The sequence below is a fragment of the Poecilia reticulata genome, linkage group LG20, assembly GCF_000633615.1.
Source record: "Poecilia reticulata strain Guanapo linkage group LG20, Guppy_female_1.0+MT, whole genome shotgun sequence".
NCBI classification, from domain to species: domain Eukaryota; kingdom Metazoa; phylum Chordata; class Actinopteri; order Cyprinodontiformes; family Poeciliidae; genus Poecilia; species Poecilia reticulata.
In genome coordinates, this window is record NC_024350.1 from 13,487,618 (window position 1) to 13,502,116 (window position 14,499).

Below are 14,499 nucleotides of genomic sequence, written 5' to 3' on the forward strand. Positions count from 1 at the left end.
TATATATATAAAGATACTAATAATAGTAAATCTTATTCCGGTTTCTTCGCGCAGCGGAAAAATAGTACTCCCAAGAGTGAAGTCGTCTCAAAAAGTCAGAAATCGCTTCAAAAGTAACGTAGAAATCTAGGAAGCTGTCCTAAAATCTTCCGACTTGGTGCAAGCAGAGCGCTGTCACGTAGCTAACTACTTTCCACTGGATTATCGGTCACTTTGTTGGATTACTCACCTTCAAAAACTGACAGAGTTTCGTTAAATGCATCAAAGTTTCCTTCTTTGAAGCTTCGACATAAACTCACAAACATGAAGTCCAGCATCCATCCTGAGGCTACGGCGGTAACACGAGGAAAGCTGACACTATTATCTGTACTGGATGACTCTGAGGCGAGTACCTGTTTAAGTTCACACTCCATTGTTGTTTATTTTTTGTCTTCACTTTCGTAGAGGAGTTTCCGCGCGCGCTCATTTATGAGCCGAAACAACTGAACACAAAGTACTACAGCGACCTCTGGCGTTTGGGATGAGTAACAGCACTATGCTACATATTCGTTTCTTATAAAGTCATGACATCTCAGCTTTCTCAAATTGTTTTAGCCTAAGTACACAAATTGTAGTGTGTGTAAACTTGAAGAAAGCAACAGAAAATGCTGTCCAAAAACAACTGTGGTAATCCAGCGGACCTAAAACAAGAACATTTAGTTTCGTTTAATTAAAGATAGTAAGGAAAAAGGTCATGCATATTTTTATAGTGTATGTAAATATCTGGTATCAGTATAATGATGCAACAATCCCTAATATGCAGATACAGTGCACAAACATCTGCTTAGATGCAGAAAAGCAGACACGAAACACATAAGATATATACACATTTATTTGTTATTCTGCATAATGCTAGTAGATGTAATGGGGAACAATGCTCTACAGAAATGTTGACAAACATGTCCCATAACAAACTGTTCTATGGTCACATAATTGCTTGGACTACAACATGCATACAAAGATGTCACTTTGTACAGAAACAGTCTGTAGCTCAGAATATGTCTAATGATAATGTCATCTCAAAGCTGAACGGAGAAAAACAAATAAAAAAAATTATAATGTAAGAGGCATAATATACACATACATAAGAACAAAACAATGTTGCTTTATGCATTTTTGGGGAGAACGGCTTGGTAAGCACAAGTGATCGACACAGACAATAAACATTCTCTCAGAGAAAATAAAGACATCATTTCCACTCTGTACAGCATCACTAATCAATGTGCTGTTATGAGACACTAAGACAGAGCATGGTCTTTTCGCTGTCAGCCTGCAGAATTCCTTTCCACAGAAATTTTATTCCACTATAACCGATCAATCCAACTCCCTTTGTTTCTCTACTCTGTTATAATGAAGGATTATTCAGGGCTAACACAGACACATGATTACCACGAACAAGAGATGAAAGGGGGGAAAAAAAAGCATAGGTACAGAATTAAGGAGCTTCAACATGAGGGTTTTCATCAGACCTTCATTCATAAAAGAAAACAACAAAAACAACCAACACTCACCCTGGATTTGACATCGGAGGGAACCAGAAACATCCAAGTCTCCAATGATGCATCATTCATTTCACAAAGATGACTCCATGAGGTGTTGCAAATCTCTGAATACTGAGTCAAATTATGCTACGTTGGGCATACAGGTAAAAAAAAAAAAAAAAGCATATGCAAAAAAAAAAAAAAAAAAAAAAAAAAAACGGTTTTCAAAAACATTTAACTCGACACTTTTGCTTCCTCTACAAGGCTTTTCTTTAACCCGATGATTGCCTTTGCCGAGTCACACCAGGTGGCCAAAGTCTGTAAAGCTGTAGAGAATGGAGCAGTAGACAACCTACAGTGCACTGCAAAAGTACTCACACTCCTTGAATCTTTTCACATTGAAGCACATTACAACCACAAACTGCAATATGTTTTAGGTGAATTTTATGTAGCAACACAAAGTGTTGCATGAAGGTAAAGCGGAAGGAGAGTGACTTACAGTTCACAAAAGTGATAAAAATGGATCTCTGCGGTTCCTCCAGATTTACCATGGGACCCTCGGATCCTTCTCTGATTAATGGTCTCTTTGCCTAACTGTGTCTTGCTCTTTCTGTTTTATGATAATGGGTTGAATAGTGCGCCATGAACATTTCTAAGCTCGCAAAGCTTTGGAATATTGCTTTTATGAAACCAAGTTTGCTTTAAGCTTCTCACCCTGACCTATATGCTTTGTTCCTTGGTCTTCATGAGGCAGTTTGTTTGCTAGTGTTATCTTAATAAACCTTTGAGGTCTTTATAGAATTGTTGGACTTATACCAAGACTGAATCACACACAGGTGGACAGCATTTAATCATTGGATTTTATAGATAAATATATTGAGGTTTGTGGCTGTAATCTTAAAAACATTTTGAAAAAAATTCAAAAGATATATGCACTTTTGCAAGGCACTGCAATCAGATGGATGGCTATAGACCCTCATTGTCACTCCTTTGCTCATCACCGAAGGCTAATGGAGATGAATATTGAATGTGCTGCACAGAATTATCCATGGCGAGGGATACATATTGTGGCTCCGTTATATAGCAGCCAGGACATTGACATTAATTTAACAACGGCTTTGAAAAAGTACAGAAATAGAGAGTTTGACACTAGTTGTTAAAAAGAAAAAGAAAACAACACAAACAACAAATCATTTATCCAATGAGAACATCAGAGATTTATAGAAAACCTGAGAACTCAATAACATTACTTGTATCTGTTACATAAAGACCTGATTTCTCCTATAAAATTAGAATTTTCTGTACAGTGCTATATGAACAAAGCAAATGACTTGCTGCCTTCTCATAAACAGAGGTCTTATGAAAAGGTGGGCATCATTTCAACCACCATATGGCAGGAAATTGTGGTCATGCTCTGTTGTTTTTTGGTTTAGAAAAAATAGAATCATTCTTAATTCACAAAAAACACAAAATACTGCTTGTGGCGACTAAAATTAGATCAGGTTATTATTATTTGAACAGCTATAGAAAAGGCCCTGGTGGTCAATTTGGATCCATCTACCCACAAATATTCAAATTTGAGGTGCGTTGATACCTGGCATTAAGGTGCATGTGACAGCAATTTATGTGTATAATATAAAATCAAAACTTTAATTCCCATTTGCATTGTTTTGATAGATTCTGGTAGCTGCAGCAGTGTTTCACCACCGTATTAAAGATAAAACATTTGAAAAACACAGGTCATTTCTGCCTGTACACATACAAATTCCCATTGACAGAAAATAAAGTGCCACAATTCTTGGCCTGCATAGATTGCAGTATGCGGTATTGCACATTCCACAACTTTCTGTGAAAAAAAACCCAACCAAAAAACAAAGACATGGTGATCATAAATAGGAAATCAAAAATAAAACTAACAACTCACCCATGTCCTTCCTCTCACTGCAATTCAGCTTTGTGCGGCTCAAACTCACTCATGCAGACACATTGAGACAATGTATACGTTTCTAGCAAAAAGCAAAAAAAAAAAAAAAAGCAATCAAAGGCAACATCAACAGATATTTTCAGTCAGTGTAAAACAATCGTGAGAAGACAAGAGACAAAAAGAGAGAATAGAGAACTCCGTTGGGTTTAAGTTTGACTGAAAAACATAATAAATTACAGTCTAAAACACCACAAATAAATAATGAGGGGAAAAAAATGGCATAAACCCATCAGCTGGATCAGGTAAAGTTGCAGGAGACATTAGGATGCAGGGGAGGTAAGACAATGTACTCAATGGAGATAAACGAACCATAAGCAACAAATACAACTCTAGTTATACAAGATGTTTTTAATAGATGATATGATGCAGCTGAGATAGATAAAAGCATGTAAGTGTGCTTAATTTGGTCCATTGGTATTAGGAAGAATACTGTTGCTTTATGTTATAGTCAATATCCAACAAAATTGGCATAAATGCTAATATTTAGTGATGCAATCCTCGGAAATATGTTGTCAACTTCCAAACTCTGGTTTTTGACCTGCCCATACACCAATTTTAGCTGATTCTGATTTCTCTATATAAGAACTATATTACAAGATGATATAAGAAGAGCAGTCAAAATATACTTTTCTAGCTTTCCTACTGTCAGTCATTGTTTTTTTAATTTTAATTTTATTTTTGAAGCAGAGGCAACGGCCCACTGCTATGTGAGAGAGCAGTCACAACAAAGCAGGGTTTTACAATTATTTTAAAGCAAAGCCAAAAGGATTGTGGAAATGACATTTTAAGTTGTCTTTAGATTAGTGACTAGTGCAGTTAGCATTTATAAAACAACCATATTCTGTGCGTATTCCCTGGGTAATGAACATTTTTAGTTTTGAAAAACTGCCAACTTTTCTAAATCAATTGTTCCATGACAGACAGGCTGAAAGTTCAAACAATAAAACAGAGCACCCCTAGGTACTCTGTTCAATCTTTCTGTTATCTGCTGAAGTTTAACTCTCTCTCGCTCCCTTGCAGCAACCTAAATGAATCGTCGCCATCTCTGGACAAATCACAGAGAATACAGTTGTTTTTTTTAAAGAGCTTCCTTTATCTATTTGCTTTCTTTGACTTATTTTCCAATTACAGCTTTAACACCAAATAGTGCTCTTTTCCTTGATCCCAGTAGCACTTGGTATGAGGTATTCACTACTCAAAAGAGATTTAAAAGTTAAAAATAATGGGGTTTCAGTCAACAGCCAATTTTCTAATGCATCTCTATTAATATTTAAGCATTTATCTGTATTATTGACATTTCTTCTGAAATATTCTCATATGAACTCTTTTATTTTGTGACGTCTAATCCTACAAAATTTACATTCTATTGTTTCTTAAGTCTACTTAAAGATGTGTATAATCTGTTGTCAGAGAGTGAATAAAATTCTTAGAAGTGATTAGGACAGAATCTAAAACTGGTCCCCTACTGATGATCCTGCATTAAAAATATTTTCTGTGTTTCCAGTTTTACTGGTTATATACATTATTTGGCATCTGCAGTATAGGTGTTATGTGCTTTAAGTGAATAGAGGTGTTTTGAATGTAGAGACTGGATATCTGGATGATTACAAAACTAAAAGTTGAAAAGGTGCTATAAAAACCCAAAGCAATAATGTCAGTATTACAGGTTGAAACATCAATTGCACTAAGAGAAAAGAAAAAAGAAAAACATTACAGGGTTCATCATGGGAACACTTTGCATTTCCACATCAGGTAATGATATGTTTTTGTTTTTTTTAATATAGATCGCTACGATGCCAACACCCACTCTCATGGCTGTTGATTCAATTCACCCCATCCTTTTTCACATTACAAATTGTTTGTACCTTCTGTCCTTTGCTGTCCTGTGCATTGTCATTGCCTTGAATGTTGTTGTATTTACAGTGGAGTGCTTTCAGCAAACTAAGCACCATAAAATATCCGTCTTTGTTTAAATGCATGCTTTGTACAGATAAGTCTGTGCAATTCCCTTGCAAGAAAAAAAGAGGATTTTTTTTTTTTTTTTTACGTTGGGAGAACTTGTGTCTGCATTAGATGACAAATTCCCGGTACCTCCAGAGCCTCTTTTTTGTCTCTTTGAGCTCACTGTTTATTCCAGCGTCACTCTCAAAACTGCACAAAGAACCGCAGTTTCTGATTCAGCAATACACAACAACACAAGTAAAAGAGAACTTGTCATGCCATGCAAAAGTATCTTTCTGTCAGACTGCACCAAGCCTTTTTCTGCTGCTCTCCCACATGCCAGGGCTGAGGTTGTTTTAGGTCTAGCTTTCCCTGCTGCTCACATGCTTGTTTCACAGGTTGGAGAGAGGCTGCCATCTCCAGGTATCAGGTGAATGTCAGATGATGTAAATATGTGATTTTCTACTTTGTGTCCACCTGGATTGTTGCCTTGGGAGCAATTTTGTGCTGCTGTTTTAGGTGACAAGGGTGCAACTGCAGCGCCAGCCTCCTCCATGAGTTGCTTCTCCTCATGGTTGTCTGTGGATTGATCTTCATCACCAGGTGGGGTGTCTACCAATAGTTTCTTAGGGGAGAAGCTGCAGGGGCCCTCTGTTGTGACTGGGATAAGCTCTTCTGAACTGGGAATAAGTGGTGACGTCTCTCCCGTTGGGGACTCGTCTCCCAGGACACTTGAGCTAATGTCCCCAGGAGAGGTGGTGCTAGGCGGAGTAATAGGACCGTCATTGGAGGATTTGTTGAAGTTACTCTTCAACCCTGTTATTTTTGGAGGATTATTTTCAGATGGAGAGCTTTGGGTTATCTCCACAGCACTGTTGAAGCGTTTGCCTTCCTCTGTATGTAAATCTGATCCGTCGCATGGGTTGTGAGACTCATAGAAGTCATTACCAGTACACCTCAAGTGGCTAAAATTCAAAAACGGTGGAATTGTGGGTTGTCTGATCTCATATAACCCATCATCATCACCAGCCTGGTTGAAACCCTGGTTTATGCACTCTGCTGGACAGCTGGCTACATTGTCTTTCAAAGAATCCCTGACTTCCCTCATTTCAAGTAGCACCTCTTCCTTTAACGTAGAGTCAGGGCTGAGAGATTTCTTTGGAGATCCAGGGACAGTCATAGTTGTGCTCAGAGTGCTCATGGAACTTGTGGTGTTCAGATTTGTGAAGGATTGAGACTTGGTCATCTGGTTGTACATTTCCTCCAGTTTCTGAACGCTAAGGTGCTGTGGGGTCCTACTTATCCGATGCTGACTTCCAGTGGTGGTGATGGTTATACCATGGGGTGAGCTTTGAGGTCCTAACTCTGGGTTTCGTTTGTCTGGAGATCGGAGACTGCTCTCGGAAGTGGCGTGCCTGGTGGAGCTACCCAAACGGTTTGGTGTAAGGTGATTGTCCAGGGAAGTTTTGTCATCACCTTTCTCTACCACCACATCCAATATTTCCATACTACGAGCAAAGGCATCTTTAAGGTTCATTGATACGATGCTGCCGTTCCTCTTAGCTCTCTCCAATGCCTCCCTCCTCTTGATGGCTTTCTCTTGCCTCTTCTGCTCCTTATAAAATTCTGAGAAGTTGTTGACAATGATAGGGATTGGTAGGGCAATGACTAGCACCCCTGCAATACAGCAGAGTCCTCCAACGATCTTTCCAAGTAAAGTCTGTGGGTAAATATCCCCGTAGCCCACAGTAGTCATTGTAATGGTGGCCCACCAGAACGAGGCAGGAATACTTGTGAATTTGGTGGCATCTTCATCTTTCTCAGCAAAGAACACCAAACTGGAAAATATCATGATGCCCATAGCAAGAAATAATATGAGCAAGCCAAGTTCATTGTAGCTCCTTCTCAAAGTGAACCCTAGAGACTGGAGCCCTGTAGAGTGTCTGGCCAACTTCAAGATTCTCAATATTCTCATGATTCTGAATATTTGTACTACACGGCGCACATTTTGGAACTGTAGCACACTCTTGTTGGATTCTGTTAGGAAGATGGTGACATAGTAGGGCAGGATGGCCAGCAGATCAATGACATTCAGTGGGCCTTTAAAGAACTTCCACTTGTTCGGAGAGGACAGGAAGCGTAGGAGGTACTCCATGGTGAACCACGCGATGCAAACAGCCTCCACATGGGCCAGCTGAGGGTTATCATTGGCTTGACCAAACTCGTCCGTGACCTGGAGCTCTGGTAAGGTGTTGAGAGACAAGGCGATGGTGGACAGGACGATAAAGAGGATTGATATTATGGCGAGAATCTGAAATGAGAGAGGAAAACAAGACGAAATGTAAATAAGTCCAATTGCCAAATTCTTACAAAAAGAGGATACATTAAAGAAGATTAAAGCAATAAACACATCAAACTCGGTTAATCTGTTAATCAGTCAAAATAGCTCTGCAGTGTTTGACTTTATTTCTCACAGTCAACACTTTATGACTCAGTTGGCAGATCACAATAGCATTCATAATCAGAGGAATCTGCTTTGCATTAATAGACAGGGGGGTGGGGGGAGCTGCATAAAGAAAGCTTGAATGTCTTAAGAGTGAATGATTTGAATGTAATGGAGTGTGTCTTTGCTTGAAAGACACCTTGGAGGAGTTCCTGAATACAGATGAAAAACCCATTATACATACAAAAATCTCAACCTATCGCCCTAAAAGCTTTAATTGTATCTGATAACTCTGTTAGTCTATTTTGATTTATTTATTTTGGTTCTGATCCACCTGCGTTCCCACTGCTGATTATAAAATATGACAAATTATGACTCATGATTAAATGAAAATGCCTTAATGCACATAAGCACAATTCCTTAGAGAAGACTGTAAGATAAATATTAAAAGACACTTTGAAATTGTCAAATAACGAATAAGATGTCATCCTGTTCAATGCAAACTGCTGCATAGTCAGTACATGGCCAAGAAATAGACAGTACAAGTTCATATCCACTAATGCATCTTTGTAGTCACCCTACTTTGACAGTGGGCAATATTATCATTTCTACGTCTATCCAAAGAAATTTTGTTTGAGACGGTAGAATAAACCCACAATAATCTTTTAAACTCCTGCTGGTCACAGTAATGTTTCTTGTTTCAATTTTAAAAAAGAAATTGCACACTTCACATCTGAGATCACTTATCAGACAACCATTTGTCATTGTGGCCTCAGTTGTAAGAGCTAAGAATATCAGGCCTAGAGGTCGGCATGGGGCGAGATTAAGTGGCAGCACTTATCTATACCGGGATTTATTGACAGCGATTGATTAAAGCTGGCCTCAGATGTCTTGTCTAGTGTTTGAGATATATAAAATGAGCAATCAAGCGATGGGAGGAGGATTGCTTTTGAATGTCACATCATATGAGAAGAGCTGAATTTTTCATCCAGAGCTCTGCTTTATACCCGACTACTTGCCAAGCCACAGGGATTAGTTGATGTCCGTTTTTCTCTTAACTCATCTCTGCCAGTCTCTCCGTCCCGACCCCCAAAGGTGAATAGTTTCCATCCGACAGTAAGGGAAGCGCTGCAGTATAACTTCTACTAAAATCCACCACATGGAAAAATTTGCATGCTTTTGTGCAAAGTCCTCTGTGACCTGTGCAATATAAAACCTATTAAAGTCTAATGGAGAGAGATTGAAGAGCCTCAGTCATGTCACCCTGAATACAAATCACAAACCACATTTAGCTGGAGACCACACAGATGATCCTACATACATTTATGCTCAGAACTCTTGAGACAATTATATAATCTCCTTTGAGAATTCATTAAATTAGCTACTATGAAATTCTAATATAAGTGGAAGCTTAAGGATTTTAGGATGTTTCAGAAACAGACATTTCTAAGACATATCAATTATCCAGTGAAATGAACCAAGAATGGTAAATTCCTTCTCTCCAATGAAGTAAAGAATAAAAAATTCAATTACTTAAAAAAGTACTCATACACCTTAATCTTTTTAGACATGTTACTGCATGACAACCGCAGTCATCAGCTTTATTTCACTGGAAAATTTATGTGATAGATCAAAACCATAGAAGCCCCCTAAGTGTGAAAATTATATAAAAAAATGGCATACAGATTTATGACATTTAAAAACCATAAATTAACTTGAATATGTATATTCAACCATCTTTATTTGGGTGCCACTAAATATTATTTAGCAATAATAGAAATGTAAAAGCATTCCACGGCCAAATAAATCTGTCTAAATATTAAGTGCTTATCTCTATTATTTTGCATAGATAGTTGCCAGGATTTTGAGAGAAATGTTCTGTCCCTTTTTGCAGAGTCAGAAAACATCACAAGATTTCTGGCTGCATTAAGTTCAGGTGTACGAATAGCTTTCGCAAGGCACTGTGTAGAAAAGCCAGCATGATGGCTCAGCAGAGGAAGTGTTATCACTAAACGCTGGTCCTGATTAGGTTAAACCAATTAGCAGCTAAGAGAGACAAACCAGGCAGTGCTGGCACAGAGCTGAAGAAAAAAAAAAAAGTGGAGTCATGGTAAGGACACGGATCACGTCCACATCCCCCTGAAACTTTTTGGCAAGCTCGTTATGTGCTCATGCCTGGTTGCCAAGTTACTCAGATGGCCTTCATGGGTGTTTCTAAATACGGAGAAGAAGGAAAAAAAACACAAGCAGGAAACATTCTGGGTAAAATCATACATGCTCACAATGCAGATTTTTTCACATAATGTATGACAGGCTTTGCAGTATATTAAAGCACTCTCATTTCAGAGAGACCAGCTTGCCTTTATGATCTCTACTAATAAAAGCTTCACAGGGGACACTTAAAAGCGCAGTATGACCAGGTGTGGGCCGCCTATAGGGACTCATCTGTCACAGACATGCACCCCTTTTCCTCACCGATATGCCAATTGCCGCTGGAGCGTGGGGATGAACAGTCCTGAGGTGACTTGCATTAACCTGTGCTGTAACTGAGTGGGAGTAGTTAAGAGGATCAATTACTCAGTCTCCTTCCCACCCCTCCACCCCTTGATTTGCATGTGCTGCAGCGTTAAGAATAGCATCAAATGGCGTGCGTGGTGGATTAAAAAAAAAAAACGAGACCAGCAAAGTCACTTGGCCTGAGGGTGACCTGCAGGATGAGAGGTGAACTAGAGAGGAGACGGAGGAAGATATTAGATATTTGATTGAACTTCATAATCTGTGGCGTTATTCTCTTGCCAGGAGTTCAAAGTGTAAAACAACTTTTTGATCTCTATGCAGCTCTGTTGTGTTTTCCACTAACTGCTTAATCTAGAACCAAGGGATCACCCTAAATTAATTCTTCATGCTTACTTTTCTCTAATAAAGACGTAACTCAGATTAAAGTCTCTTTCCCACTCCGTCTCTGAAATGTTCCTCTCACGGTGAGAGGGAAAAGTCACAGTCAGGTCGGGGACAGGCTGGTCATGAGACCTGATTGGCTTAGGCGGAATGGAAATGTTCTCAGATGATTAGGTTGTGTGCGCCGTGCCTTAATTGTCCATGACCACTTTAGCCGCTGCACTTCCTCTCCACCTACTGCACCGCAGCACAGACTGCTTTGCACGGAGAGCTGGGTTACGTTGAGATTTAAAATATGAGGCAGAAGACAGATGGGCACAGAGAGGGAGATTTTTTATTTTTTTTAAGTCACGTGGCTTAGTTTTACGCAACAATCTGATGACTTCCCTTAATACTTTACTCTTTTACTCTTGAGCGTTTTGTAAAAGACATATATCTCAAACAGTGGAGAGGCGGCTCAGATCTTCTGTTTGAAAAAGTCCCTTGCAAAATTGTGAATTTTGTCATGTTGCAACCACAAATGTAATGTAATCAAATTAGGAGACAAGTGTGACATGGCAGGAAAAACCTTTCCAAAATAATTTTTAAAGCAAAACCTAAAAAACATTGTTTGCATCTGTACTGTGACTACAAAATTCTACCAAATACCGTAAATATCCTCTGATGTAAGCTCTGTAGTTTAGATTAGAACAGCTAAAGAGAACGCCAGGACTGTCCTTGCAAAAGAAAAGCACAAAACTGTTTATTCACACCCTAAAATTCCTTCCACTTTCATTTCAGAGTATCAGAATTAAATAATTAAGAATAATATAAGAATGAAACATTTCCACATGTACTGGATAAGGAGTAGATCTGATTTAGCCACCATCACCATACGCCGTCTTCATGATGCTGTTAGTACTACTATCCCTCAGCTTCTTACAAAGTGTTAAGAGGAAGTGTAGTGATCTGGAAGGGAAAACACGCAAGAGTCGCTGTGTTAAGAGCCCTCTGGAGAGTCTCTTCACAACCTTTTCAACCACCTGTCATCTCTAGCCACGAATCTTCAAATGGCAAGTGTCATTCCTCTCCTTCCTCTTCAAAGACGAGGTTGACAGCAGCACTAATTCCTCTATAAGCGTCCTGTCATTAGTGGCAGCGCAGTGGTCGCCTTTACAATTCACTTCTCGTATTGTCTTCCCTGCCAGGATGAGGGAAAAGTCGTGAGACAAAAAATAAACTGCATCACACCGATGGTCCATCTGCCACCTCTGGGAATGTAATCGATTGTGTACTCATCAAATTCTGGAAGCTGAGCAAAGAGCCCCTATAGATGCTATACCCATTGTCAGACATCTTACGGACCATGATCCACCTCTGAAGGTCCACGCTCTCCCCTCTGGGCACTTGAGTCTTCAGTTTGTACTGGACAAATCGACTCATTCTTCAGGTATGATAATTGTTTTTGCTGGAGAATCAATCCGAGTGATTATGGCTATGCTAATGAAGATTGATCCCAGGACCTCTGTGGTCTTTCATTACTTCTGAGACTATCTCTTTCAGTGTGATGGCATCGTCAAACCATGCACAGCACGATTAGTAATTTTCTGCTAACTAAACAAAATTAATTATTTTCTCATGATGTACAACTTGGACATGAAGTCTAAAATTTCCATTCATCAACAAATCAGCAAATAATCCAACTCATCAAAACAAACATGTTATTAGAGGCGGTAATAATAAATGGGGATAATCTATGTTGAATTTGGAACTACCTGTTTTAAAGAACCTGCACATTTCATCCTGACAAAGTCAATATTTGCTAAGTTTACTTGTTTTATTAGCACCCTAAGTTTACACAAAGATATGACATAATTTCTGTTAGTTTTTTGGCAGCATTATATGCAATAACAGATTGAATTGATTTAAATTGTGGGAATAAATGTCCGTCACTTCAGTCTGTCTCCATCGAAGTGGGTAAGCAATCCTAAAAAGCAGACTAAGCTATCAGGAAATGTTCAAAATACTTGATATGTAGTTTCTTATTACTTATTAGCTTTATTTATTTATTTTTTGTAGTAGAAATATTGACCCAGGGCAGCTGTAGCTTCAATGTACAAGTACAGGCCATTTACAATAACATGTTAATTTATAGAGTTTGTGATGTTCCACCATTACAATTCAGAAGATGTCATTGGCCTTAAAAAGTCTAAGCAGTGCATCTTCATTGGCTCAACAGTGTGGAAAAAGTTTCAAAGCATCCAAAAATAGCAAGGTATGAATCCCATGTCTAATCTAAGCCAATTACTGATAACACTGTGCAAATACGTCATTTTCTTCAGGAACCCGACTCATTCTTAAAACAAGGTTTACAAAGCATGGATAGTTTGAGTATCCACTTGCATTTATCCCTTAAAGTGAGCCGATATTAATCAGTGACAAAGAGGGGAAGAGCTCCCTGTCTTTTTGTTCCACCATGTCAAGATTCTGCTGGTCAAGGGCCTTTACTGTGGCTTCTTTCCATACTTACACACATGGTAAGAAAGCGAGGGAAACAGAACTGGGTGGTTGTATCAAGTTGCCATCAACAATTTTATTTAGCAGATTCTCTGAGCTTCACAGAGGTTTGAAAAGATGCCACAGCCATTGCAATTTAGTTCTCAATTGTAAAGCTGATAGCCAGTGGATAAAATAATTGGCTTCATAAAGAACTGGACAAAATTGGCTAAAAACCATCCACGTAAAAACTGGAACAATATTAATGTTAGCTTGTCCCAGAGAGTTTGAAATGAAACACTCAAATCAAATGAAGCCATTGCAGGATCCATCTGCTGCACTATCTTTGGAGACTCCAGGGGGAGTAAGGTGCAAGACAATTAATTCTTATCTCAAGTAAATTATTGAGCCAATTTTGTACCTTTAACAGCAGCGCTGTCAGTAATTGCTGAGGATGTAACCCATCTGTCGTAGCATAACACAGATTCACAATACTCTGTCACTTGCCATTTATTTTGCCATCCGTCAAATAGATTATAGTATGCACTTGGGAACCGTAGTTAGCAGCATTGTCATGATGTGATTGAAGTTTGAGGGTCTGTCTCCATGGTGTGTGTTTGGGGAAGAGGCTCAAAACTGTGCAAAGCAACCAGTTTGACATGGTTTGTTGACCAAAGCACAAATCCTTTCTGGTGCTTCAATATTATCTTTGCTAAATGTTAACACAAACCAGACGGATTTGACTAATGTTTTAGACCGAGTGTGAGAATCATTCAGCAGCTCAAATTAAAATGGTCGAGTGGGTTGACAGCATATGAGGAGCCCTGATCAATAAGCACTTCTCATCTGCTTACAGGATACATGCACCTTCAACTACTACAGAGCAGAGGCAGTTTGTTTTAGCAGCAACATGGCAGGTGTAAACAGAGAATAATAAAAAAATTTGATGCATTTATGATGTTAACCTTTTAGCATTTTTGCTAATTAAAAAAGAAAAAAAGAAAATCTTATCTGATAACTCTATCTGATAAAATACAACATGCAAAATACGCATTATTCACATTCTTTCCAAAATCCTCTTTAAAATCCTTCCACGACTCTCAAGAAAGTTTTTATATAATAAAAAGAAATGTTGGTTTGTTGCTTACATGTATGATACTAGAGACAAGTAGATAAATTGTGGTTGGGACCATTTGCTTTAAGGCAGATCAATCTTGACAGGTGACCAACTATATATA

The 14,499-nt window shown here is 38.7% G+C and overlaps 2 protein-coding genes across 3 annotated transcripts in view; both read right to left on the reverse strand.

The window, feature by feature from the left end:
- Window positions 1-769, reverse strand: part of terf1 (telomeric repeat binding factor (NIMA-interacting) 1) — a 4,670-nt gene extending 3,901 nt beyond the window's left edge. Inside the window, exon 1 of the mRNA XM_008396377.2 lies at window positions 230-769. Coding sequence (XP_008394599.1) covers window positions 230-413 — 184 coding nt within the window. The 5' untranslated portion in view covers window positions 414-769. The remainder of the gene's footprint in view (window positions 1-229) is intronic.
- Window positions 770-853: 84 nt separating this feature from the next.
- The window catches only part of kcnb2b (potassium voltage-gated channel subfamily B member 2b), a 105,054-nt gene continuing 91,408 nt past the window's right edge, over window positions 854-14,499 (reverse strand). For both annotated transcript variants that reach the window (XM_008396376.2, XM_008396375.2), the window contains exon 3: window positions 854-7,756. In XM_008396376.2, the coding sequence (XP_008394598.1) occupies window positions 5,825-7,756 (1,932 nt within the window). In that variant the 3' untranslated portion in view covers window positions 854-5,824. The remainder of the gene's footprint in view (window positions 7,757-14,499) is intronic.